At 42.7% G+C, this 25,643-nt stretch overlaps 1 protein-coding gene across 1 annotated transcript in view; it reads left to right on the top strand.

Annotated features, from left to right (window-relative positions):
- The window catches only part of LOC144508282 (bactericidal permeability-increasing protein-like), a 57,466-nt gene extending 32,072 nt beyond the window's left edge, over window positions 1–25,394 (top strand). Inside the window, exons 11-16 of the mRNA XM_078236099.1 lie at window positions 2,820–2,987; window positions 5,687–5,754; window positions 8,029–8,071; window positions 12,819–12,882; window positions 16,831–16,907; window positions 23,312–25,394. Of these exons, the coding sequence (XP_078092225.1) occupies window positions 2,820–2,987; window positions 5,687–5,754; window positions 8,029–8,071; window positions 12,819–12,882; window positions 16,831–16,907; window positions 23,312–23,353 (462 nt within the window). The 3' untranslated portion in view covers window positions 23,354–25,394. The remainder of the gene's footprint in view (window positions 1–2,819; window positions 2,988–5,686; window positions 5,755–8,028; window positions 8,072–12,818; window positions 12,883–16,830; window positions 16,908–23,311) is intronic.
- Window positions 25,395–25,643: the final 249 nt, after the last annotated feature.

The raw sequence follows: 25,643 nt of genomic DNA, 5'->3' as shown, positions 1-25,643 counted from the left end.
GCAAATTACAAAGCTATCAGAAAGGAGTGCCTGGAAATAGCCCACCAAGGCAAATCAACTTAAATGAATGTGAATGGCCCATCCCCGAAGCTTCTCACAGAAACCCATATGTAATCTGTTGTTACAAACCCCACTGATGCCCAGTGCGAGGACTTCCCAAATCTCAGAAGGGAAATTTGGAACGCTGGTTTTTAACTACTTTTGTGATTTGGAAAATAAATGTTAGAAAAGAGATGAAATCTGGTGAGGAAAAGGGTTCAGTCTTATTGTAAGTTATGGTGGCCCAGTGGTTAACACTGCTGCCTCGCAGTACCAGGGATCTGGGTTCGATTCCAGCCTAGGGTCACTGTCTGTGTGGAGTCTGCACATTCTCCCTGTGTCCGTGTGGATGTCCTCCAGGTGCTCTAATTTCCTCCCAAAGTCCGAAAGATATACTGGTTAGTGCATTGGCCACGCTAAATTCTCCCTCAGCGTAACCAAACAGGCACCGTAGTGTGGCGACGAGGGGATTTTCACAGTAACTTCATTGCAGTGTTAATGTAAGCCTACTTGTGACATTATTAAATAAAAAAAGTAACAAAATGGTTATTAGACTTTAAAACACACAAGAATAAAGGCAACAGTAAAGTACAATATTTTCAATTAAATAAATAATGGTTACCCAGAAACTATAATCCACCCCTACCCTCCCCCAATCTAAATCAAATTTCACTGTGGGCACAGGCAATTGGCTAAAATGCACTTCTGCTTAGTCACCCAAATTTTGGCATTGCCAGAAGTTGCTATGACCATACATTTAACAGGAGTGATTGTATTTAATTGTATGTGACACACTTAGGAATACTTTCAAGGAAGACAGTAAACAGTGAACATACTTTATAATGGCAGTGAATTGGATAGGTTCCAGCCATCACAAGGCTACTTGCCTACTTTGCTTTTCATATCTGGAAATCTCTCCAACTTTTTCCAATCTCTCCTGAGCAGTGACAACCTTCAAATTCGCACCTTAAATATATAAATAGCAATGTCCTGGAATGTCATCACCGTAAACAAAATCTTTACAATCGAAACAAGCAATTAGTGTCTTAGATTTACCCAGCTTATAATCGCTCCGCCAGCATGTTACTTAGCAGTTTGGCTTTGAGCTTATTCACACTTCATAAAAAAGCTCCATGCACTTTTAACCTTTTCACCCAAACAAATCCATATTCCTCTTTCAACAAATTCAAACCTGCAAAGCATTAATCTGTGAAGTAGCTCACCAGCTGACTGCCTCCCACTCCCCACGTCGAATTAGTATTGGGCAGAATTTTAAGGTCTCCTCCTATTGGTGAGAATTTCCTGTCCCCATGAAGTCAATGGACATTTGAAAGGCTCGCCACATTTTACAGCCCCACCCCTGTCACAATGGGACAGTAAAGGTCCACACATTGTGTTTGAAACTTGACCACTGATGATGTAGGAAATCAAACCCTTACAGTTAGGCTCTTTCCCTCATTTGTAATCCCTTGGAGATGGTGAAACAGGTATTTTAAAATGAATCTCGAGAGAAATCTTCCAATTTCTGAAGATATTTTGGGACCAAGATGAATGAAGATTTGAGCCACCGTACGTGGCTCAGGTGTACAAAACCTTTTGTCTGGATAAATGGATTTGCAAAAGGAGAGTTTGTGAACAGCAGGAGTTTACTGTATAAGTTACTATGCGGGTGGGGGGATGGGGGGAGTAGATTTTCTATCGCCATTTTTGGTGAGCAGAATAGCCAGAAAGAGCAACAATCCAATGGCAGTCCTCAAATGGCTTTATGCCGATGGGCTTTTCCATTGACATTGTCTCTGCCCCTGCCAATGACGCAATGGGGTCCCTGCCATGAAAGGGCGGGAACCCTATTAACATACATTTAAATGCCATTAGCAGGCTTTCCCGCTGTACCACTCCCCATGTAAAGAATTCCCCCCTTGCCAGCATGACATCCCGTTGGTGGGTTTACAACAAGCCTTGACCAATGGTCACCACCGGGGGCACACAAGTAAGTACAGCTCCCGGGGCGAGAGAGTTAGGCTTGACGCTGCCCCCTGGAACTTTCCCCATAGGTGTTGGACCCCGGGGGTTTCCTTGTGTCTTGAGGGAGGGGGTTTCTGTATTTGGGGGCAGGATTTTGTTTTTACACATTGGGGCGTCCTTTGAAAATGCTCCCGATCTGTCAGGGGCTAAGGCTGCTAGTGTGCCACCAGCATGGTGTCGTGGGACCCATCTCCAGGATCTTTAATCTCTCCACCAGCCAATGGCGGCCACCTTGACCACCGCAAAACACATCATGGGGGTGGGTAAAGGGTTTGGAAAATCCACCCATTGTTAAAATAAGAGAAAATTCTGCCCTATTTGTATCTCACTTCCTTTCCTGCTTTGGAATGCAGTCCTGAACAAGGGTAAATTCTCAGATTGCCTTACTGGCATTTTTTAGTAAATGGTTGTGTCTCAGATCTGATTTGCTTCCCCTAAGGTATGCTTAACAGCAACCAATCTGAAGACAAAAACCCACCCATCACGCCTTTTGTGAGTCAATCACAGCAAGTTATTATTAATAATTCATTATTTTAGACATACAGAAATGACTCTTTTGCACAAAGATGAAAAACTGTGACCTCAATGTGCAGACTTATGGAGCTGGAACTGTCTGAGAAACATTCAGAAAGGAAACAAGTGCATTAATTTGCTCTTTGCCACTTTCGTTTGAGATGCTGAACAAATAGATATTGCCATAAATTCTACCAATATCAATTTTTAAGCTGGTGTAAGGTGATTTTGGCTCCTTCCAGGTTGCAATGCTGTACCCCAACCTGCTGATGAAAATCGCGATGAGCGCTTCGAAGCAACCAATAGTGAGGCTTGTTCCGGGAAAACTCAGAGCTGATGTGTTTGCTGCAACTGAAGTATTTGCAATCCTTCCGAACAAATCCCTCGCGGAACTATTTGTGCTGGGCATTGTGAGTGTTGTTACCTTTGCTCAATTTTCCTATTAAAAGAAAAATAAATAGCAGTGAAAGATTATAAGAGAAAAATACAGTGGTCAATCAAGCTTTTTATGTATATTCATGTTTGTACAGACCTAGTTTCATTTATGATTTGGACCCCGTTTAAAACCAAAACACGCCAGCTTAGTTTCCTTCTAAGTTTGAGGTATGATATTTATTTCACAGAAAATTATACTATATTTGAAGCAGAAAAATAATTTTAGGGTAGAATAGCAACATTTAAAAAGCATTTGGATAAGTACAAAGGATTAGAGGGACATGGGCCAATCAGGGGCAATTGGGACTAGCTGGGAGGGCACCATGGTCAGCATGGACCAGTTGGGCCAAAGGGCCTGATTAGCTGACCACAATTTTCTTTCAAGCTGCTAGCCATTGTCTGGGGTTGGCATGGTGGCACAGTGGTTAGTACTGCTGCCTCAAAGCACCAGGGGTCCGGTTTCGATTCCAGCCTTGGGTGACTGTCTGTGTGGAGTTTGCACGTTCTCCCCGTGTGTGTGTAGGTTTCCTCCAGGTGCTCCAGTATCCTCCCACAGTTCAAAGGTGTGCAGGTTGCGTGCATTGACCATGCTAAATTGCCCATTAGTGCTCCAAGATGTGTAAATTAGGTGGCTTCGACATGGGAAATGTCCAGGGTTAGGGGGATTGGGCAGAGGGGTGCACCTGGGTGGGGTGCTGTTTCGGAGATTCGGTGCAGACTCGATGAGCCGAATGGTCTCTTTCTGCACTGCAGGGATTCTATCATTCTATGGTCTGGCTTGACCACATCACAATCTACCAGGCCTGACACTCCCCTTCCAAAATAACCCACATCTCTAGGATTTTCCATGATAACAAGAATAGCCTCAGGCTCCTTTTCTCTACCCTTAATTACCTCTTTAATCCTTTTTTCCTGATGTACAGAAGAAATAGTAAACTGTATCAAAATGTTCACAGATAATAACCCCTTCTCACCCTCCTGCCCATCCCTCACCCCACCACCATACAATTTCACAAATGCCAAAAGTGTTTTTTGTTTTGTCAGCATTACTAATATTTAACTTTGCCACAGGAAGTGGTGGCAAATCTGGCCGTCAGGTAAATAGTATGCTTTTGTGATCTCTTAAAATAGGATTGTGAAACCAGTAACAAATGTAGTATATTTTCTATTTACAGATGCCTGTTTACGAGAAAACACCCCAGTTCATTTTACTTCAACAATTTTATTCCAATAAGAGTTGTCTAAAGGTGTAAACTTGTCTGAACTTAATTAAGTCCAGCACTGTAATTGCAACAACGACTTTACAATCTACTTCACTGTTTCCTTCAATCTATTCGATTACTTCAAAGTTGTGGATTTCTGTTTTAAGTCATTTGCAAGACAATTTTAGAAGAGCTTGATCTTGTAATATTCAGCAAGTTTGGCCCATTCCTTGAATAATGAATGTAAGACCATAAGACATTGGAGCAGAAGTGTGCTCCGCCACTCAATGGGATCATGGCTGATCTGATATGGCGATGTGGAGATGCTGGCGTTAGACTGGGGTAAACACAGTAAGAAGTCTCACAATGCCAGGTTAAAGTCCGACAGGTTTATTTGGTAGCAAAAGCCGCTAGCTTTCAGAGCGCTGCCCCTTCGTCAGGTAAGTGAGACCACTTATCTGACGAAGGGGCAGCGCTCCGAAAGCTAGCAGCCTTTGCTGCCAAATAAATCTGTCGGACTTTAACCTGGTGTTGTGAGACTTCTTACTGATATGACGAGCCAGATTTTATGGCTTTGTTCATCCCGAAACAGTAAAGTCCCACCTGAGGTCAATGGATCTGCCAATGCTCCGCCCCTCGCCTGCTCCGATTCCCAGGCCGGGCGGCCAATAAAATTCCAACTTTCCGCTTTCCCTCCTTATCCCCATAACCCTTGATTCCCTGACTGATTAAAAATCTGTCTATCTCAGTCTTGAACATACTTAATGATGCAACCTCTACAGCCCTTTGCGGGGAAAGAATTCCACAGATATATAACCCTCTGAAAGAATAAATTCCTCCTCATCTCTGTCTTAAGTGGACAATCTCTTACTCCTGAGATTATGCCCTCTGGTTCTAGACTTCTAGACTCTCCCTCTCAGTATTTACCTGTCAAGCCCCCTGAGAATCCTATGTGTCTCAATAAGGTCAATAATATGTAAGATCATGGGCGGCACGGTAGCGCAGTGGTTAGCACTGCTGCTTCACAGCTCCAGGGTCCCGGGTTCGATTCCTGGCTCGGGTCACTGTCTGTGTGGAGTTTGCACATTCTCCTCGTGTCTGCGTGGGTTTCCTCCGGGTGCTCCGGTTTCCTCCCACAGTCCAAAGATGTGTGGGTTAGGTTGATTGGCCAGGTTAAAAATTGCCCCTTAGAATCCTAAAATGTGTAGGTTAGAGGGATTAGTGGGTAAAATATGTGGGGGTAGGGCCTGGGTGGGATTGTGGTCGGTGCAGACTCGATGGGCCGAATGGCCTCCTTCTGCACTGTAGGGTTTCTATGATTTCTCTATGATCATAGATATCAGCAAGAACTTTGCTCAGTAAAAAGTGCCTTGGTTCAATACAGAAAAGTAAAGACAGGACGGTTCAAATTGTTTTTCTTGTGAACAGGCATCATATGTTAACATTATTAAAATAAATTGTGTTGATCACAGACAGTCAGCATGTGTGGACAGATCTTCACTTCAGACATGAAACTTTATGGATCAATATCTTTGAACAGGTAAGAATTAAATAAGAAGAACATTTTTATTTCTTTATAAATAGATTCCAGCTTTATTATTTCAGGCTACAAACTACATTATTTTGTTCCATGCAGAAAACAGTAGTGATAATTGACAAATAGCAAGGATTTAGTACTCTATTCCAATTAGTACTTTGCTCCTTTGCCTCAGATAGCGCAACGCATATGTATAAAGCTTCAAAGATCCGTCTGTTTTTGAAGTAAGCTGCACTTCAATTTATCTGTATGAATGGAATCTTCACAGCAAAAATATGTTGGCCGTTTTCACCAGGAGTACAGTGAGAAAGAGGTGATGTTAATTATTCCCACACATTGGAGATCTCAATCACAAGAGAAATCCTCCACAAATCATATTTGTTGAATATAAATTGCTTAAAGTAATAAATGGGGACAACTCGGGGATTGTACTGTTCTGATTCATTCTTGGAATATAGACATTTCTGGCAAGGTTAACATTTATTGCCCATCTCTAGCTGCCCTTGAGAAAATGGTGGTGAGCCACTATCTTGAACTGCTCCCACTGCACTGTTAGGTAGGGCATTCCAATATTTCAACCAAGGAACAATGAAGAACAGCAATATAGATCCAAGTCAGGATGGTGAATCAACTAGTTTGAATCATGATGGAAGAAAGAGGCATATGGAAAGACATGAGGTTACTGATTGTAATAGTTTACTATTCTTCTGATGCTAATGGTCCAAAGCGTCTTAAGATTGCCCCACTGCTGGAATGGTTTTTAATCTATCCCAATTTTCATTTTGGTCGTACCACACAGTACAGTGGAGGATAGCTTGAGTGTGAAAGTGGAACTTGCTCTCTACAGCAGTGGTCACTTTTAACAATGCTGTTGGGTTTGTAAGGAAGAGGAAAAACTGATTATTCCCTCATGTTAGAACATAGAACAGTACAGCACAGAACAGGCCCTTCGGCCCACGATGTTGTGCCGAGCTTTATCTGAAACCAAGATCAAGCTATCCCACTCCCTATCATCCTGGTGTGCTCCATGTGCCTATCCAATAACCGCTTAAATGTTCCTAAAGTGTCTGACTCCACTATTACTGCAGGCAGTCCATTCCACACCCCAACCACTCTCTGCGTAAAGAACCTACCTCTGATATCCTTCCTATATCTCCCACCACGAACCCTATAGTTATGCCCCCTTGTAATAGCTCCATCCACCCGAGGAAATAGTCTTTGAACGTTCACTCTATCTATCCCCTTCATCATTTTATAAACCTCTATTAAGTCTCCCCTCAGCCTCCTCCGCTCCAGAGAGAACAGCCCTAGCTCCCTCAACCTTTCCTTATAAGACCTACCCTCCAAACCAGGCAGCATCCTGGTAAATCTCCTCTGCACTCTTTCCAGCGCTTCCACATTCTTCTTATAGTGAGGTGACCAGAACTGCACACAATATTCCAAATGTGGTCTCACCAAGGTCCTGTACAGTTGCAGCATAACCCCACGGCTCTTAAACTCCAACCCCCTGTTAATAAAAGCTAACACACTATAGGCCTTCTTCACAGCTCTATCCAGCTGAGTGGCAACCTTTAGAGATCTGTGGATATGGACCCCAAGGTTTCTCTGTTCCTCCACAGTCTTCAGAACCCTACCTTTGACCCTGTAATCCACATTTAAATTAGTCCTACCAAAATGAATCACCTCACATTTATCAGGGTTAAACTCCATTTGCCATTTTCCAGCCCAGCTTTGCATCCTATCTATGTCTCTTGATTTTTTTCACCACCTACCATAACCCAGTTCTTAAGGATTGCTTCAGATCAGACAGTATAAACATTATGCTACTGTATCCTTATGGAGTTGTGTGGTAAGGTGTGGTAAGGTATGTGTTATAAAGATAGATTTGTGAGTAAACAATTTAGAATGGTCAGGTTCTATTGTCATGATCTCCATACAACATAAATTACTGTCTACATTCTCCTAGCCCTTCATCAATTCCTGAAGGGAGAAAGTGAGTATGAAACTTATCTCTAGAATGCTGTTAATGCAGCTACAGAAGAGGTGTCCTTGTAGGCAAGTGTTGGACTTTGAATGAGGGCTTTTTTTCCTCAGAAGCCCAGCTGAGATTTGATAGTTTCATCATGTAAAACATCCATAACCAGCCATTCCATCAGTCCCAGTATGATTTGTCAAGGTTTTCCCTTTGTTTGTTGCAATTCATTTGTTTATGTGACTTCTGTGGTTTATCCATATAAAACAGGATAATTAAAAACAACTTTCTAACTTTTAAATCAGCATGCACCTAACTGTGGAAGAATCCAAAGTGGGGGGAATCCCAGTAAGTCTTTTTATTTCTTTTATGTCCATGGACACTTTAAACTGACTGTTAATATTTTACAGTGAAATGTCAAATATTTTTGGGGAATATTGTGTTATTGTACAAGAGTGTGTGTGTGTGTATACATGCATGTGTGTGTGTGTACATGCGTGCATGTGTACATGCGTGCGTGTATGTGCATGTGTGTGGGGTCTGGGAGAGTTGAGAGATGAAAAGGTAAATGTTCTAAATACATACAATTGTAATATGCCATGGTGAAGTGGATCTATAAGTAAATAGATTAAGTGTAAAAATTTGCATTAGAGGAAATTTCAAAGGAGAATAAGGAACATTTATAACTTGCAAAGGTTTTGTAAGGAAACAAGTGAATCTTTTAAATTTTATTTGACTCGTAAAAGGGTGCGGGGGTGGGGGGGAGGCATTTGGAAGGCTTGATTTTCTTTGTTTTTGGTAAAGCTGAGTTCAAAGAGGTGCTGAGGATATTGGAATTCAAGATGAAAGGGATATTTAAGGAGAGATGTTGAGTTGAATTTTGTTGGTTGTGTGAGGAAGAGTGGAAATGAGTATGAAGCCTTTACTGAAGTGACAGCAGTTTTGCCTTGGGAACATTACTGCACTTTGAGTTAAAAATCTGTAAGGGAATGTTCCAAGAAGATGTTTACTTTTGTGTTCTGGCTAAGTGTGCTTTTTTGGCTGTTTTAGCTGTTTAATTTCAATTTTGTGTGTTTAAGTTTTTTTCATTTTTCAGGGCATACATTCCAGGGGATACAATGTTCCAAAACAATAGGTCAAAGGGTAAAGGAGGTGTGGTGCCGTCGTTTATCAAGGAAGGTTTCAGAGCAGTGCTGAGTCGTGATACAAAGGCAGTAGATAGTGATGGAGAATTGGTTTGGGTTGAACCCATGGATAGCAGGGGAAGGAAGACAAGGGTGGGAATAGTCTATAGACCCTCAAAGTGTGACCTCTGAGAGCATAAATGGGGAAATATCAAGGGCATGTTCGAACCTACCCGGGAATGGGCTATTTTAGATTTGGTTTTGTGTAATGAGGGGGGATTAATAAGGGTTCTTGTGGTTAAGGATCTCCGAGGGGATTGAATTCCAGATGGTCCATTATCAGTGTCTTCAACTTATGGTATGAGGAAAGAGTTGTCTAAGGTGAACTGGGTAAACAAGCTAAGATACAGATCAGTAGATGAGCAGCAGCAGCTATTCAAACAGCAAGTCTAAAATGCTCGGCAGGAGTTTATCTCAATCAAAAAGAGGGATTCCATGAGAAAGAGGCAAAATCCGTGATTCACACAGGAGGTCAAGGATAATGTTGAAGTTGGGAGTTGGCGGTAGGGTGTTAGCGTGGATTGGGGATTGGCTATCCGACAGGAAGCAGAGAGTCGGAATAAATGGGTGCTTTTCTGGTTGGCAGATGGTAACCAGTGGCGTGCCGCAGGGATTGGTACTGGGGCCTCAACTATTTACCATTTATATAGATGATCTGGAGGAGGGGACTGAGTGTAGAGTAACAAAGTTTGCAGACGACACAAAGATAAGTGGAAAAGTGAATCGTGTGGAGGGCGTAGAAGGTCTGCAGAGAGATTTGGACAGGCTGAGTGAGTGGGCGAGGATCTGGCAGATGGAGTATAACGTTAACAAATGCGAGGTTATTCACTTTGGAAGAAATAATAGCAAAATGGATTATTATCTAAATGGAAAGAAATTACAACATGCTGCTGTGCAGAGGGACCTGGGGGTCCTTGTGCATGAGACGCAATAACCCAGTCTGCAGGTGCAACCGGTGATCAAGAAGGCAAGTGGGATGTTGGCCTATATCGCAAGGGGGATAGAATATAAAAGCAGAGATGTCTTGCTGCATTTGTACAGGGCACTGGTGAGGCCGCAGCTGGAATACTGTGTGCAGTATTGGTCCCCTTATTTGCGGAAGGATATATTGGCCTTGGAGGGAGTGCAGAGAAGGTTCACCAGGTTGATACCAGAGATGAGGGGTATTGATTATGAGGAGAGACTGAGCAGATTGGGTTTGTATTCGTTGGAATTTAGAAGGCTGAGGGGAGATCTTATAGAGACCTATAAGATAATGAAGGGGCTGGATAGGGTAGAGATGGAGAGATTCTTTCCACTTAGAAAGGAAACTAGAACTAGAGGGCACAGCCTCAAAATAAAGGGGGGTCAGTTTAGGACAGGGTTGAGGAGGAACTGCTTCACTCAGAGGGTGGTGAATCTCTGGAATTCTCTGCCCACTGAAGTGGTGGAGGCTACCTCGTTGAATATGTTTAAATCACGGATAGATGGATTCCTGATTGTTAAGGGAATTAGGGGTTATAGGGATCAGGCGGGTAAGTGGAACTGATCCACTTCAGATCAACCATGATCTTATTGAATGGCGGGGCAGGCTCGAGGGGCTAGATGGCCTACTCCTGCTCCTATTTCTTATGTTCTTATGTTCTTATGAAAAGCAAATATACAAAGTGGCAAGGAATAGTGGTAGCCAAGAGGACTGGGAAGTTTTTAGGATCCAGCTGCAACAGACTAAAAAGCTTATAAAGAGGGAGAATATGAATTTTGAGAAAAAACTTGCATGCAGCATAAAAACGAACAGTACGAGTTTCTATGGATCTATAAATAGGAAGCGGGTGGCTAAGGTAAATGTGGGACTACTACTGAATGAGGCAGGCGGATTGATGGAAGCAAACAAAGAAATGGCAGATATGCTAAATAATGTTTTTGCACCAGTCTTTACTGTGGAAGATACTGCAAATATCAGATGGGCTGACTTCAAAGAACTTACAAAAATCCCAATCACAAGGGATTCAAAAGGCGGACAAGTCGCCAGCACCCAATGAACTACAAGCTAGGGTTTTGATGGAAGTGGTTGCAGTGATAGTGGACCCACTGATTGAAATTTTTTATAACTCGCAACATTCCAGGAAGGTACCAGAAGATTGGAAAACAGCTAATGTGATCCCTTGCTCAAAAAGGGAGAAAGGCAGGCAACTATAGGCCAATTAGTTTAACATCTATTATTGGCAAAATGCTGGAGTCAATAGTCTAAGAGGAAATAGCTATTTCATTTAGGAAAGCTGAATATAATCAAAGCTAGTCAACATGGTTTTATGAAAGGTAAATCATGTTTGACAAATTTGCTTAAATCTTTTGAAGATGCAACAGGGAGAATAGATAGAGGGGTCCTGTAGATGTAGTGTATTTATCTTTCCAAAAGACTTTTGGCAAGATGCCGCATAAGAGGCTGGTGCATAAAATAAAAGCCCATGGAATCAGAGAAAGTATGTTAGCATGGATTTAAAACTGACTGTCATATAGAGTTGGATAAATGGTTCCTTTCAGAGTGGAAAGATGTAACTCGTGAAGTACCGCAGGGCTCAGTTCTTGACCGCAATTGTTCATTATTTACATGATTGACTTGGAGGAAGGAACAGAATGTAAGGTTCCCAAATTTGCCGATGGTACGTAGGTTGGTGGAAGGGCATGTTGTAATGAGGATATTGTGATTCTACAATGGGATATGGATAGATTGGGTGACTGGGCGAAAACCTGGCAAATTGAGTTTAATGTGACGAAGTGTGAGGTCATGCATTTTGATAAGAGGAATCAAAAGGCAGAGTATTATCTAAATGAAGAGAGGCTGCAGGTGAGTGAAGTACAGACGGATCTGGGTTCTAGTGCATGAATCACAAAAGTCCAACAAGTAGTTAAGAAGGTAAACAGATTTTGGCCTTTATTGCAAAGGGATTAGAGTTTTAAAGTAGGGAGGTTTTGTTGCAATTGTACAGGGTGTTGGTGAGGCCTCAACTGGAATACTGCATACAGTTTTGGTCCCCTTACCTTAAAAAGGATATAATAATATTGAAGGCAGTGTAAAGGAGATTCACCAGGCTAATTCCAGGGATGAGGGAGTTGTCCTATCAAGAGAGACTAAATAGTTTGGGTCTGTATTCCTTGGAGTCTAGAAGAGCGAGGCTTGAACTTATTCAAACATATAAGATTCTGAGGGGGCTTGACAGGGTAGATGGTGAGATGTTTTCACTAGTGGCAGAGTCTCAAATAAGGTGACATAGCTACAAGATAAAGGTCCGCTCATTTAAAACTGAGGTGCGTAGAAATGTCTTTTCACAGAGGGTGGTGAATTTCTGGAATTTTCTGCCCTAAAGGGTAGTGGAGGTTGGATCATTAGAAATTGATCATTAGAAATGGAGGTGGTTAAATATTGATCGATCTCGGAATAGAGGGTTAAGGGGAAATGACACAGAAAAGGATTTGAGGCCGGAATGAATCAGCCATGATTGTATTGAATGGTGGGGCAGGCTTGAAGGGCCTGGTGGCCCTCTACTGCTTCTAATTCTTATGTTCTTGTATGAATAAATCTTTTAATTTTTAAAATCCCAAAGGTGTTACTGGAATTCTATGCCTCTGGGACCAGTAGGTTTCTCCTCATTTTCAGCATACATAAAAAAGGATTATGATCAGTAAGACAAGTTTCCCTCTGGGATATGTCTTGCTCAGCAAATTACATCTGCTGTGGCCATAACAAATGTAAATGCTGCAAAGTACAGCTTTTTTGTTTACACAGAAATGTTTACTGTTTAGAGTGACTCCTGATTTTATTACTCATTCTAGAACTGGCAGTTGCTCACTCTTAAGAGCCTAAAAACTTACCACAGACTAAATGTTGTGTAAAATTAATTGTTACTATAATGACATTTGTTATATCAAAGACACAAACAGTGGAAGACATGCTGAATCTTGGGTTACGGACGATGGTGATTCCAAAGATAAATGGTAGGTCTGTCTAAAGATAACAAACTACTGTTTAAACTGCATTTGTACAGTCAAAATGTCACATTACAGTCTCTCTTATTTATTCAAGTGGCCCAATGTCTCTGCTGTCATTTGTTTTTTTTATTCATTCATGGAATGTGGGAATTTATTGCCCATGCATAATTGCCTTTGAGAAGGTGGTGGTGAGAGGCCTTCTAGAATAGCTGCAGTCCATGAGGTGTAGGTGTACCCACAGTGCTTTTAGCAAGGGAGTTCCAGGATTTTGACCCAGTGATAGTGAAGGAACGGCAACATGTTTCCCAAGTCAAGATCGTATGTGGCTTGCTGAGGATCTTGCAGATGGTGGTGTTCCCATACATCTGTTGCCCTTGTCCTTCTAGATGGTAGTGGTCATGGACTTAGAAGATGTTGTCTAAGGAGTACTGGTGATTTCCTGCTGTGCATCTTGTAGATGGTATACACTGCTGCTAATGTGCGTCAGTGATAGAGGGTGTGAATGTTTATGGATGGGATCTCAAACATGTATGGTGTCAACTTTTTGAGCTGCACTCATCCAGGCAGGTGGATATGCGTGCAGAAGCATTAGTAATTATTAGTGAGTAATTTAGATTCAAAATATGAGAGAAATTACTGGATGATGATGCGATATTGTAATGTAAAACACTGTAGGGTTGATCATGTGAAGCTGAGGTTAGTCTGTTGCAAGGAGTTGGGGTAGGGTGGGGTTAAGTCTAAATATTCCACTTTGGACAATGTCAGCAAATGACCTCCTCAGAAACCATCATTTAGGGCGGGATTCTCTGATCTCGTATGTCCCGCCACAGCTGCCAACAAGAACGGAGAATTTGGCACTCAGCTGCAATGGGACTGGAGAATCCCAGTCACAGGTGAGATTGGAGAGGGTTCCCACAGAAATCCTACCCATAGAGACCTTACATGCCACAACGTTGGAAAATGGCTAGGGGATATCTTCAGTCCCATATTAATATTAAAATTGAGCTGCTACCATTTGTTAGGTGGTTGCATTTATTCCCCTTACTTCATAAAATACCATGCAATGTGTAATTGGATCTTGAGTAATTCATTTTGCAAAATTGCCCCTCCAAAATCAGATTATGCAGTTGGAAAAACTATGGCTGACATCTCCAAATTCTTCTCTGCGTACATCCCATTCTGAGAAAATGGCAGCCTTGCAAAGCCTACCACGAGAGACATGGGAAACACTGAACCACTAAATTCCCATCGTATCTTGTGGTTCAGACCCTCAGGGAAATGTGTAGATCACATTAAGACCAATGTCATTATGCAAATAATCCTTCAAGCATTCTTTAACAATTTGTTGGACTGCATGAGGTTTTTTGAACTCCATCCAAAATATTGAAATTGAGAATTTTTCATTTTCCAAGATCCTATTAAATATATGTTATTGTGTTATTATATGTTATTATATGTTATTAAATATATGTTATTGTGACTTTACCAGTGTAATCAATTCAAAAGCGGCTGCTGACCCCAGTATGATTACAACATTGATAAAATAGTTTAGCTTGTAAATGGGACATATATTCAAACTATCTCCTAATGATTAAGGTGTGCCAGTTATTTGCAGAAACTAATTTTAATAGTTTGGCCTCACATTCTGGACATTGTGCTGTGGGACTAATCTTTATATAGGGCTGAACTGAGGGCAAATTACTGTAATGGCTGGGAAATTGGTTGAGTGGCAGGTGACAGAAAGTAGGGATAATAGGTAGGTACTCAAATTGGATGGATGTGACAAGTGGTGTCCCACTGTGATCTGTGTTGGAGCCTTGATCGTTCACATTATTTATTAACAATGGCATAGAAAATCACGTATCTAAATTTGCTGATGACACAAAGTTAGGCAGCATTGTGGACATTGTAGATGATAATGTAAAATTATCAAGATAGACTAGGTGAATGGGCAAAACTGTGGCAGTTAGATTTCAATCGAAGCAAGTGTGAGGTTATTCATTTTGGACTGAAAAATGATATATTAGGGTACTTTCTGGATGGTATAATGTTAAATACAGTAGATGGCCAAACATCTGGGTGTTCAGGTGCACAGATTTTTAAAATGCCACAAATAGAAAATAATGCAGGAAATAATCAAGAAGGCGTATGGAATGCTGGCCTATATATCTAGAGGACTGGAATGTAAGGACACAGAGGTTATGCTGTAGCTATACAGAACCCTGGTTAGACCCCATTTGAAGTACTGTGAGCAGATTTGGGCACCACACCTTAGAAAGGATATATTGGGAGTGCAGTGTAGGTTCAGAATCATAGAAATCATAGAAACCCTACAGTACAGAAGGAGGCCATTCGGCCCATTGAGTCTGCACTGACAACAATCCCACCGAGGCCCTATTCCCATCACCCCACATATTTACCCCGCTAATCCCTCTAACCTACGCATCCCGGGACACTAAGGGGCAATTTAGCATGACTAATCAACCTAACCCGCACATCTTTGGAATGTGGGAGGAAACCGGAGCACCCAGAGGAAACCCACGCAGACACAGGGAGAATGTGCAAACTCCACACTGTCAGTCACCCGAGCCAGGAATTGAAGCCAAGTCCCTGGAGCTGTGAGACAGCAGTGCTAACCACCGTGCCACCGTGCCGCCTACAATGATACCTGGACTTCAGGGATTTAATTATGGAGGCCTGTTTTCTCTTGAATTTAGAAGACTAAGGGGTGATCTGATTGAAGTCTTCAAGATACTAACAGCAAAAGACAGGGTACATAAAGGTAAACTATTTTCACTAGTTGGAGATTCTAGAACTAGGGAACATAGTCTAATAATTAGGGACAGACCATTCAGGAAAGATGTTAGGAAGCACTTCTATACATGAAGGGTGGTAGAGGTTTGTAACTCTCTTCCACAAACAGCAGTTGATGCTAGATCAGTTGCTATCTTTAAATCTGAGATAGGTAAATACTCACTAAGCAAAGATGTTAAGGGATATGGGCAAAGGCCATAGATCAGCCATGATCTATGGCAGCACGGTAGCATAGTGGTTAGCACTGCTGCTTCACAGCTCCAGGGACCTGGGTTCAATTCCCGGCTTAGGTCACTGTCTGTGCGGAGTTTGCACATTCTCCTCGTGTCTGCGTGGGTTTCCTCTGGGTGCTCCAGTTTCCTCCCACATTCCAAAGATGTGCGGGTGAGGTTGATTGGCCATGATTAAAATTGCCCCTTAGTGTCCTGAGATGTGTAGGTTAGAGGGATTAGTGGGTAAAATATGTAGGATATGGGGGTAGGGCCTGGGTGGGATTATGGTCGGTGCAGACTTGATGGGCCGAATGGCCTCTTTCTGTACTGTAGGGTTTCTATGATTCTATGATTTCTATGATCTCATTAAATGGCGGAATAGGCTCAATAGGCTGAATGGCCTACTCTTGTTCCTATGAACTTAAATTCCCAAAAACAGGATGGTTTAGGGTTGTGAGATTTACATTGCTTTTTTTTCACCCAATCCCTATCTGCTCACTTCCAGGTAGAGTAGGAGAAGGGGCTGAAAGCCAACTTTTCCCCAAGAGGCAGGTTGGAACTGTCATTATTATATTGAGACTGCCCTTATAGATTTAACCCTGGCCAGCTGAGTTTCCCAAGTCTCAAGGTATTCAGCAGCTCAAGGGAGAAAGTTAGGTGTTGCTACAATGCTGCTTGTGGGCCTGAAGAGACAGCAGCACCCTCCGGGCTTACTGTTTGGATTGGATCCTCTGATCCCACCAGCCTCACTCCCCCCACATCTCCCAACCCATTCCCACCAAGCATGGCTTCTGCCCTCCCCTCTCAATGGGGGACTAGTACAATGGGGGAAGTGCTCCCAATCATCAAAGGGGTAAATATATCCTTAAAATATCTTTTTTTTTTAAAGCAGTTAACAAATGTGTTTCTCATTCTAAATGTCATCTAGCAAAGCTGAAAAAGGGATTCATCATACCAACATTGGACAAAGTATCGCTGACTGCTCCAGTTCTTAAAATTGAACAGGTAACAGATTCACATTTATAATGTTCTGTGGAAAGAGAAAGTGCTGATTATTCTTTTTTTCTCATTTACTCAAGCAAAAGATTTAATTGTATAAACCAACACAGATGCATAAAAATGTACAGTGGAGTACAGATTAACTTTTTGCCCAGAATTATGCAGTTGTAGTGATGGTGAAACTATTCGCTGTCCCTACAACTGTGAAACTAACAACAACTTCTGGCAAATACACAGAAACAGTTCATCACACAAGTTCAGTCCTGACAGTGATTCCCTGCTCCTCCACTAGGTGCAATATTGACGCCCCACAGATCTTTATGATTACTTAAATTGAAATGAACTGAGACTTTTACACTACGGGTGGGATTTTCCAGCTGCGTTCGCCCCAAAACCGGAAGAATCCCGTCCAAGGTCAATGGACCGTTGCATGGTCCATCCCCCTGCCCGCTACGATTCCTGTGGCGGGTGGGACGGGAAAACTCACACGTATTAGTCTTGATATAAAATCTTTCTAAAGGTTACACCTTGCTAAATGAGGTTTAAGTGAATGTTAATGGCCCACCGAGTCATGACTACCGCTAAATATCCTCTCTAGCTCTGAAAAATTGATTTTATATTTGGGGAATGTTCAATGTTTCCATTACAATAAATGTTTGATATAAAAACATTTTTTTAAATTTTCTTTGGTATTTCAGCTTCTGCTTTATTTCCATGTCTATGCTCCAATCTTTATTTTGCTGCCTGTAAAGTATTTAAATGTGAATGATAGTCAGTGCATTTTACTTCCTGGTTTGCTGTCCCTAAGAATTCTTCACTATGATTGGCTAGTTAGCCTATTTGATGACATCACCATTACTGGATACTAGACATCGCCTAAAGTTCCCACCCACCAGAATCAGATTAATGCTGGGATAGATGGAATCTACTCTACTCCAAATAGGCTGGGGGTGACCTTATAGAAGTCTATAAAATAATGAGGGGCACAGATCAGCTATATAGTCAATATCTTTACCCAAATGTAGGGCAGTCCAAAACTAGGGGGCAAGGTTTAAGGTGAGGCATTTTGGTGGGAATAATGTAGGGAGGAGCTACACGATAAATGGAAGAACCATAAAGGGTGTAGAGACGCAGAGGGACCTGGGTGTGCAAGTCCACAGATCTTTGAAGGTGACGTCACAGGTGGAGAAGGTGGTGAAGAAGGCATATGGCATGCTTGCCTTTATAGGACGGGGCATAGAGTATAAAAGTTGGGGTCTGATGTTGCAGATGTATAGAACGTTGGTTTGGCCACATTTGGAATACTGCGTCCAGTTCTGGTCGCCACACTACCAGAAGGACGTGGAGGCTTTGGAGAGAGTACAGAGGAGGTTTACCAGGATGTTGCCTGGTATGGAGGGGCTTGGTTATGAGGAGAGATTGGGGAAACTGGGGTTGTTCTCCTTGGAAAGACGGAGGATGAGGGGAGCCCTAATAGAGGTGTATAAAATTATGAAAGGCATAGATAGGGTGAACGGTGGGAAGCTTTTCCCCGGGTCGGTGGTGACATTCACGAGGGGTCATAGGTTCAAGGTGAAGGGGGGGAGGTTTAACACAGATATCAGAAGGACATATTTTACACAGAGGGTCGTGGGGGCCTGGAATGTGTTGCCGGGCAAGGTGGTGGAGGCGGACACACTGGGAACGTTTAAGACTTATCTAGACAGCTATATGAACGGAGTGGGAATGGAGGGATACAAAAGAGTGGTCTAGTTTGGACCAGGGAGCGGCGCGGGCTAATTGTTCTTTGTTTCTCGTTTCAAGGCTTCATTCTATGATCATCTTGCTGGTGCCAGTACAGAGCGAGACTGCGGATAGTTGGGAACCTGTCTCGGGGGCAGGGAATTCAGATGGTGTTCGTAAAGCAGAAGTGGAAATGAATAGGGTTGGGAAGCGTTTTCTGATCAGGGCCAGTGTGATCTCCTGGACTCGTTTCGATCGCCTCAGGGGGTCGGAGAGGAATTTCCCAGATTTTTTTTTCCCCATATTGGCCCTGGGGTTTTCACTCTGGGTTTTCGCCTCTCCCTGGAGATCACATGGTCTGGATTGGGGGGGTGGGGGTGAGTTAATAGGTTGTGATGAACAAAGCATCGTAGCTGTGAGGGACAGCTCGGTGGATAGGATATTAGGATGTAGATAGGCTGGAAAATTGGGCGGGGATCCTGGATTCAGGATTCAATCCTGGACCGGGGAGCGGCGCGGGCTTGGAGGGCCGAAGGGCCTGTTCCTGTGCTGTATTGTTCTTTGTTCTTTGTGAGAGGGGAGAGATACAAAAGTGTCCAGAGGGACAATTTTTTCACACAGAGGGTGGTGAGTGTCTGGAACAAGCTGCCAGAGGTAGTTGTAGAGGCGGGTACAATTCTGTCTTTTAAAAAACATTTGGACAGTTACATGAGTAAGATAGTTATAGAGGGATATGGCCAAATGCGGGCAATTGGGATTAGTTTAGGGGTCTAATAAAAAAGGGTGTCATGGACAAGTTGGGTCGAAGGGTCTGTTTCCATGCTGTAAACCTCTGTGACTCTATGAATGAATATAGATCAGTAGATCTTTGAGGGTTGCTTTCTTCAAGATCAGAAGTGCCTTCATGTTGTCACTAACTGGGCTTTTAGAGCAACAACAGCCTCATTTATATAGTGCATTAAATGTAGAACAACATTTCAAGGCATTTAGCAAGAGTGATATAAACAGAAAACGTTTTTGACATATTTTGACACTGAGGCATAAAAGGAGAAATCAGGAAAGATGATGATAAAGCTTGATCATTGAGATTATTTTTTAGCAGCATCTGAGGAGAGAGAATTACTTTTTCTGGACACAATATTGGATGTCCGAGAAGCAGTGTGACAAAGCAGAGAGGGTTGATAGGATCCAAAGAGTGGGTGATGTGATAGAGCTGAGTGTCGTCAGCATATATGTTGAACCTGATGTCGTGTTTTTAAATGATAGCGCCAAAAGAAAGCATCTAGGTGAGAAATAAAAGGGTAGTTGCTTGGGGAATTCCAGAGTTCGCAGAGCAAGAGTGGACAGAGATCAGGAAATTCTCTCAGATAGCTAAGAAGGGAACCAAATTAGTGCAGTTTTAATGATCAAGCTGACAGGGATATACAAGGGAAGATTATCTGAGGTCAGAGTAAAGAAAGGAGGCTTAATGGTGGGAAAGGGTAAAGGGGAATGGAAGCACAGAGGGGAATTAGAAATGATGGACTCAGGTTTGGTTATGAAATTCAATAACATATTAAATGTTGAATTAATTTAAAAATATAATTGAACCTGAGATCACCACTTGAAAGAGTTTTAAGATAAAATTCTGAAGTAACAGTGTAATTAAGCTTAATTATTTTTCTATTAGTCATTAGTTTGTGAATTTAGCTGTCATATGGCCTTCATATGTCCAAATACTTGTATAATGGAAGTGTGCCTTAACCAAAAATAATCAAAATAATTCGAGAATAAAATCAATATGTTCTTGCATTTAAAAATACATTGGAAGAATTTGTATCTAAGGTACTTGAGAAAAATAAGAAGGCTCATATGCATGAGTAATAAATTCCTTTACATTGAAGTACAAACAGAAATGCAGCATATTCAATAAGTATCATCAATAAATGAAGCCAGTTTATTGCCAACACAAGCCTTGAGCAAAACATTCAGCAGTAAGATCCAATTTTCCTGACCAGAAAGCATAATATTCTACTTAACGCTCCCTGCAAGTGCTGTTTCTTGATGCACCAGTCACTCGAGGAATCAGCCCTGTCATTTTACAGCCTAATCCATCTACTTTGTAGGAGGATTAATGCCAATAATCAAGTTGATTTTACAAATCCACACCATTGGCAAGGAGATTCACCCTTGATTTTATCGCCTTCACATGTGATCAATATTTGAGGTCTCGTCTGTGCTGCCAACTCCGGTTGGATGAAGCTTTCATAGAAACATAGAAAAACTACAGCACAAACAGGCCCTTCGGCCCACAAGTTGTGCCGAACACATCCCTACCTCTAGACCTACCTATAACCCTCCATCCTATTAAGCTCCATGTACTCATCCAGGAGTCTCTTAAAAGACCCTATTGAGTTCGCCTCCACCACCCCTGACGGCAGCCGATTCCACTCGCCCACCACCCTCTGTGTGAAAAACTTACCCCTAACATCTCCCCTGTACCTACCCACCAGCACCTTAAACCTGTGTCCTCTCGTAGCAGACATTTCCACCCTGGGAAAAAGCCTCTGAGAGTCCACCCGCTCTATGCCTCTCAACATCTTATGCACCTCTATTAGGTCTCCTCTCATCCTTCGTCTCTCCAAGGAGAAAAGACCGAGCTCCCTCAGCCTATCCTCATAAGGCATGCCACTCAATCCAGGCAACATCCTTGTAAATCTCCTCTGCACCCTTTCAATCTTTTCCACATCCTTCCTATAGTGAGGCGACCAGAACTGAGCACAGTACTCCAAGTGGGGTCTGACGAGGGTCTTATATAGCTTCATCGCATGACCTCTGACCTCTCCCACCTCATGTTTCACCATCAAATCTGCCATGATTTTGTTGAATAGCTGAGCATTCAAGGGGCCAGATAACCTTGTTCCTATTCCATATATTTTTATCAAGCATCTAAAACACCCATCTTTGTGGCTTACTGTCTTCCCCCACTAACAGGAAGGCAAACAGACTCTTCATTGGTTGATTAATTGACTGATCCTGACTCTGGTTAGCTGCCTTTTTTTCCAATGTTTTTATAACTAACAAAGGAAAATGTTCAAAGAAAATGAAAAGTAATCACGTTCTTTTTTACTACCACTAGGAATTTTCTCTTGATTGCTTGCATAGTCATGGAGATGTGCCTGATATCCCCAGGACAATGCTGGGGGATTGGCAACCCTAAGTTTCCTACCTGTAATATGCATTCATCAACTCATCAGGTGTTTTATAATTGTAGAAGCATAAGTAATGTTGGACACTATGGCCAGGATTTTCTGGTTCCCTGTGGCGAGTTTTCTGGTGGTGGAGGTGGCTCGCCCTGGACCGCTGGCGGGACTTGAAGTCAGTGGCCATTTGTGTTATTCACTGGCTATTCTGAACCCACTTAAGGGGGTCACCTTTGGCAAAACTGGAAGATCCTGCCAGTAGAAAGGGCTGGAAAAACTGCCCTATGTTTTGGGTTATGCAAGCACAAACTGGCTGGTAATTTGCCTGTTGCCAAGGGATACAATCTGCTAGTTACTGGGTGTATGGCCTACATACCTGGCATCAAACTGGCACTGAAATTCACGTACCACATTAGTCATTTGTGTGGCAGAACATCTTTTTGGTTTGACCGCGGTATCCTGTTGGTGGAGAAGACCACTTGTATTGCCAATGCATAGTTATAGGGTGCATTGGCAGCTTCACCTGTTGCTCAAATGTTTGAGACACCGTACCCTCCTGATGTAGACTGGACACGCGCCATTTTCTCAGCATGTAAGCTTGATGCTGAAGTAGGCTGTACCAAAGTTATCTCGCAGGATAATGGCTAACCCCAAACAGCACTCATGCTCTGCTACTTGTCTCTTTTATCAGCAGTAATTTAGTTTTTAGTTTATTTATTAGTCACATGTAGTCTTACATTAACATCGCAATGAAGCTACTGTGAAAATCCCCTAGTCGCAACACTCTGACGCCTGTTCGAGTACACTGAGGGAGAATTTAGCATGGCCAAGGCACCTAACTAGCACGTCTTTTGGACTGTGGGAGGAAACCAGAGCACCCGGAGGAAACCCACGCAGACACAAGGAGAACGTGCAGATTCCGCACAGACAGTGACCCAAGCCGGGAATCGAACCCGGGTCCCTTGCGCTGTGTGAGACAGCAGTGCTAACCACTGTGCCACCTTGCCGTACTCAAGTACTGTACTACCAAATGACTATTATGTTAATTAAAGTGTATTTTTTTAATTTTAGTTTATTTTGTAAAGAGGTTGCATATTGCAAGAACCAAAAGAAAACTGCTGAAGATGTATGGGGTGAGCTGATGCTCAAGAATCTGGGATATAGCAAACATTGAGTCACCGTTTTCACTGTGGCTGTGAAAACCAATCTATCATAATTGAAGTGAGGAGCTTCCACACACTGGGACTGGAAGGAATTGGGAAAGTGGCGCATGTCTCTCCCAAGCTACTTTTTAACACACATTAAAAAATAACTTCAGTAGAGACCTAGCAAATGTTTGCCCAGTCTAGCTTTCCTATTTTAAAAGCTGGGCGAGGGAATGAGAGGAAAAAAAAGATACAACAGATAGTACCCTCAAAGTCTACAGCTGCATTCAGCACCTAACAATGTTGGGTATGAAAATGTGAACATAATTTTAACCTCATTATTCATTTGTCTATCTTTCAGGGTTTAATTCTGATCACAACTGATGTTCAATATGGAAACTGAAAACAAATATGCTTCAAAATGTAACAACAAACTGCTGAAAACCTGTTACATTCATCTGTAATGAATAGGCAACAACTGCACATTTCTTACAGTACTCTAAGGTGCTTCATCTGAATGACAACAGAAATTGAAATAGCTTTGCACCATTGTGAAGCTAGGATGAGAAATGTGTCTCTTTGGACTAATGCTATTAATCAGAGCTTCGCTAATGGCTCAACAGACGGAAACAATAAGCAGATGCAGAATGCAGACCGGGAAGGGACCAGATTCAGTCTTAGGTTCACTGGCTGCACAATAATAACGAGTCTACAATTGGCTTCCTTGAGATAGGGAAATAAAAATTGCTCCGATTTATGATCACTCTGGAAGCAAATGTTCACAGACAGCACACGAGGGCAGAATCGAGCTTGCCTGTGATGCGCTCACTGAAGACAAACTACAAGCTGGCACAACCTCAAACAGACCATTGTCCGCAGCAAACTATCCTATCCAGCCTTTAAGACCATAAGACCATAAGACATAGGAGCGGAAGTAAGGCCATTCGGCCCATCGAGTCCACTCCACCATTCAATCATGGTTGATTTCAACTCCATTTACCCGCTCTCTCCCCATAGCCCTTAATTCCTCGAGAAATCAAGAATTTATCAATTTCTGTCTTGAAGACGCTCAACGTCTCGGCCTCCACAGCCCTCTGTGGCAATGAATTCCACAGACCCACCACTCTCTGGCTGAAGAAATTTCTCCTCATCTCTGTTCTAAAGTGACTCCCTTTTATTCTAAGGCTGTGCCCCCGCGTCCTAGTCTCCCCTGTTAATGGAAACAACTTCCCTACGTCCATCCTATCTAAGCCGTTCATTATCTTGTAAGTTTCTATCAGATCTCCCCTCAACCTCCTAAACTCCAATGAATATAATCCCACGATCCTCAGACGTTCATCGTATGTCAGGCCTACCATTCCTGGGATCATCCGTGTGAATCTCCGCTGGACCCGCTCCAGTGCCAGTATGTCCTTCCTGAGGTGTGGGGCCCAAAATTGCTCACAGTACTCCAAATGGGGCCTAACCAGTGCTTTATAAAGCCTCAGAAGTACATCCCTGCTTTTGTATTCCAAGCCTCTTGAGATAAATGACAACATTACATTTGCTTTCTTAATTACGGACTCAACCTGCAAGTTTACCTTTAGAGAATCCTGGACTAGGACTCCCAAGTCCCTTAAAAAGTCCCTTTAGAAGAACAGTGATCACGACACGACACAACCCTGCCACAGCAACCTCTGCGAGACGTGCCGGATCATCGACACGGATGCCATCATCTCACGTGAGAACACCATCCACCAGGTACACGGTACATACGCTTGCGACTCAGCCAACATTGTCTACCTGATACGCTGCAGGAAGGAATGTCCTGAGGCATGGTACATTGGAGAGACCATGCAGATGCTACGACTACGGATGAATGAACACCGCTCGACAATCACCAGGCAGGAGTGTTCTCTTCCTGTCAGGGAACACTTGTCGTGAATGCAGTCACGGACATTCAGCCTCTGATCTTCGGGTAAGAATTCTACAAGGCGGCCTTCACAACACACAACGCAGAATCGCTGAGCAGAAATTGATAACCAAGTTCCGCACACATGACGACAGCCTCAACTGGGATCTTGGATTCATGTCACACTATCTGTAACCCCCACGACTTGCCTGGGCTTGCAAAATCTCACTGAAGACAAACTACAAGCTGGCACAACCTCAAACAGACTATTGTCCGCAGCAAATTATCCAGCCTTTAGTAGAACAGTGACCACGACACGACACAACCTGGCTGGAGACAATACATACTTCTTTAACCTGTGCTTAACCCTCTCTCCACTCACATTGTCTGTACCTTTAAGATTTGATTACCTGTAAAGACTCGCATTCCAACCATTATCTTGTAAATTGAGTTTGTGTCTGTATATGACCTGTTTGTGAACACAACTCCTCACTCACCTGAAGATGGAGCGACACTCCGAAAGCTTGTGCTACTAATAAACTTGTTGGACTTTAACCTGGTGTTGTTAGACTTCTTACTGTGCTTACCCCAGTGCAACGTCCGCATCTCCACATCATGAGAATCATGTTGTCATCATTCAAGCAGCTGAAGTTTGTAAGGCGGTCTGGAGAAGCAATTACCTGATTTTCCAGGGATATACACACATTCCTGGAGAGGGAAACTCATCCCCTGGCTGGTGTGTCTAGAACCCAGGGACACTGTCTCAGAATAAGGGGTAGGCCATGTATAACTGAGACTGAGG

The sequence above is a fragment of the Mustelus asterias genome, chromosome 20 (assembly GCF_964213995.1).
Source record: "Mustelus asterias chromosome 20, sMusAst1.hap1.1, whole genome shotgun sequence".
Lineage (NCBI taxonomy): Eukaryota > Metazoa > Chordata > Chondrichthyes > Carcharhiniformes > Triakidae > Mustelus > Mustelus asterias.
The sequence above is the reverse complement of the archived record's forward strand: the minus strand, read 5'-3'. Positions and strand labels throughout refer to the sequence as shown.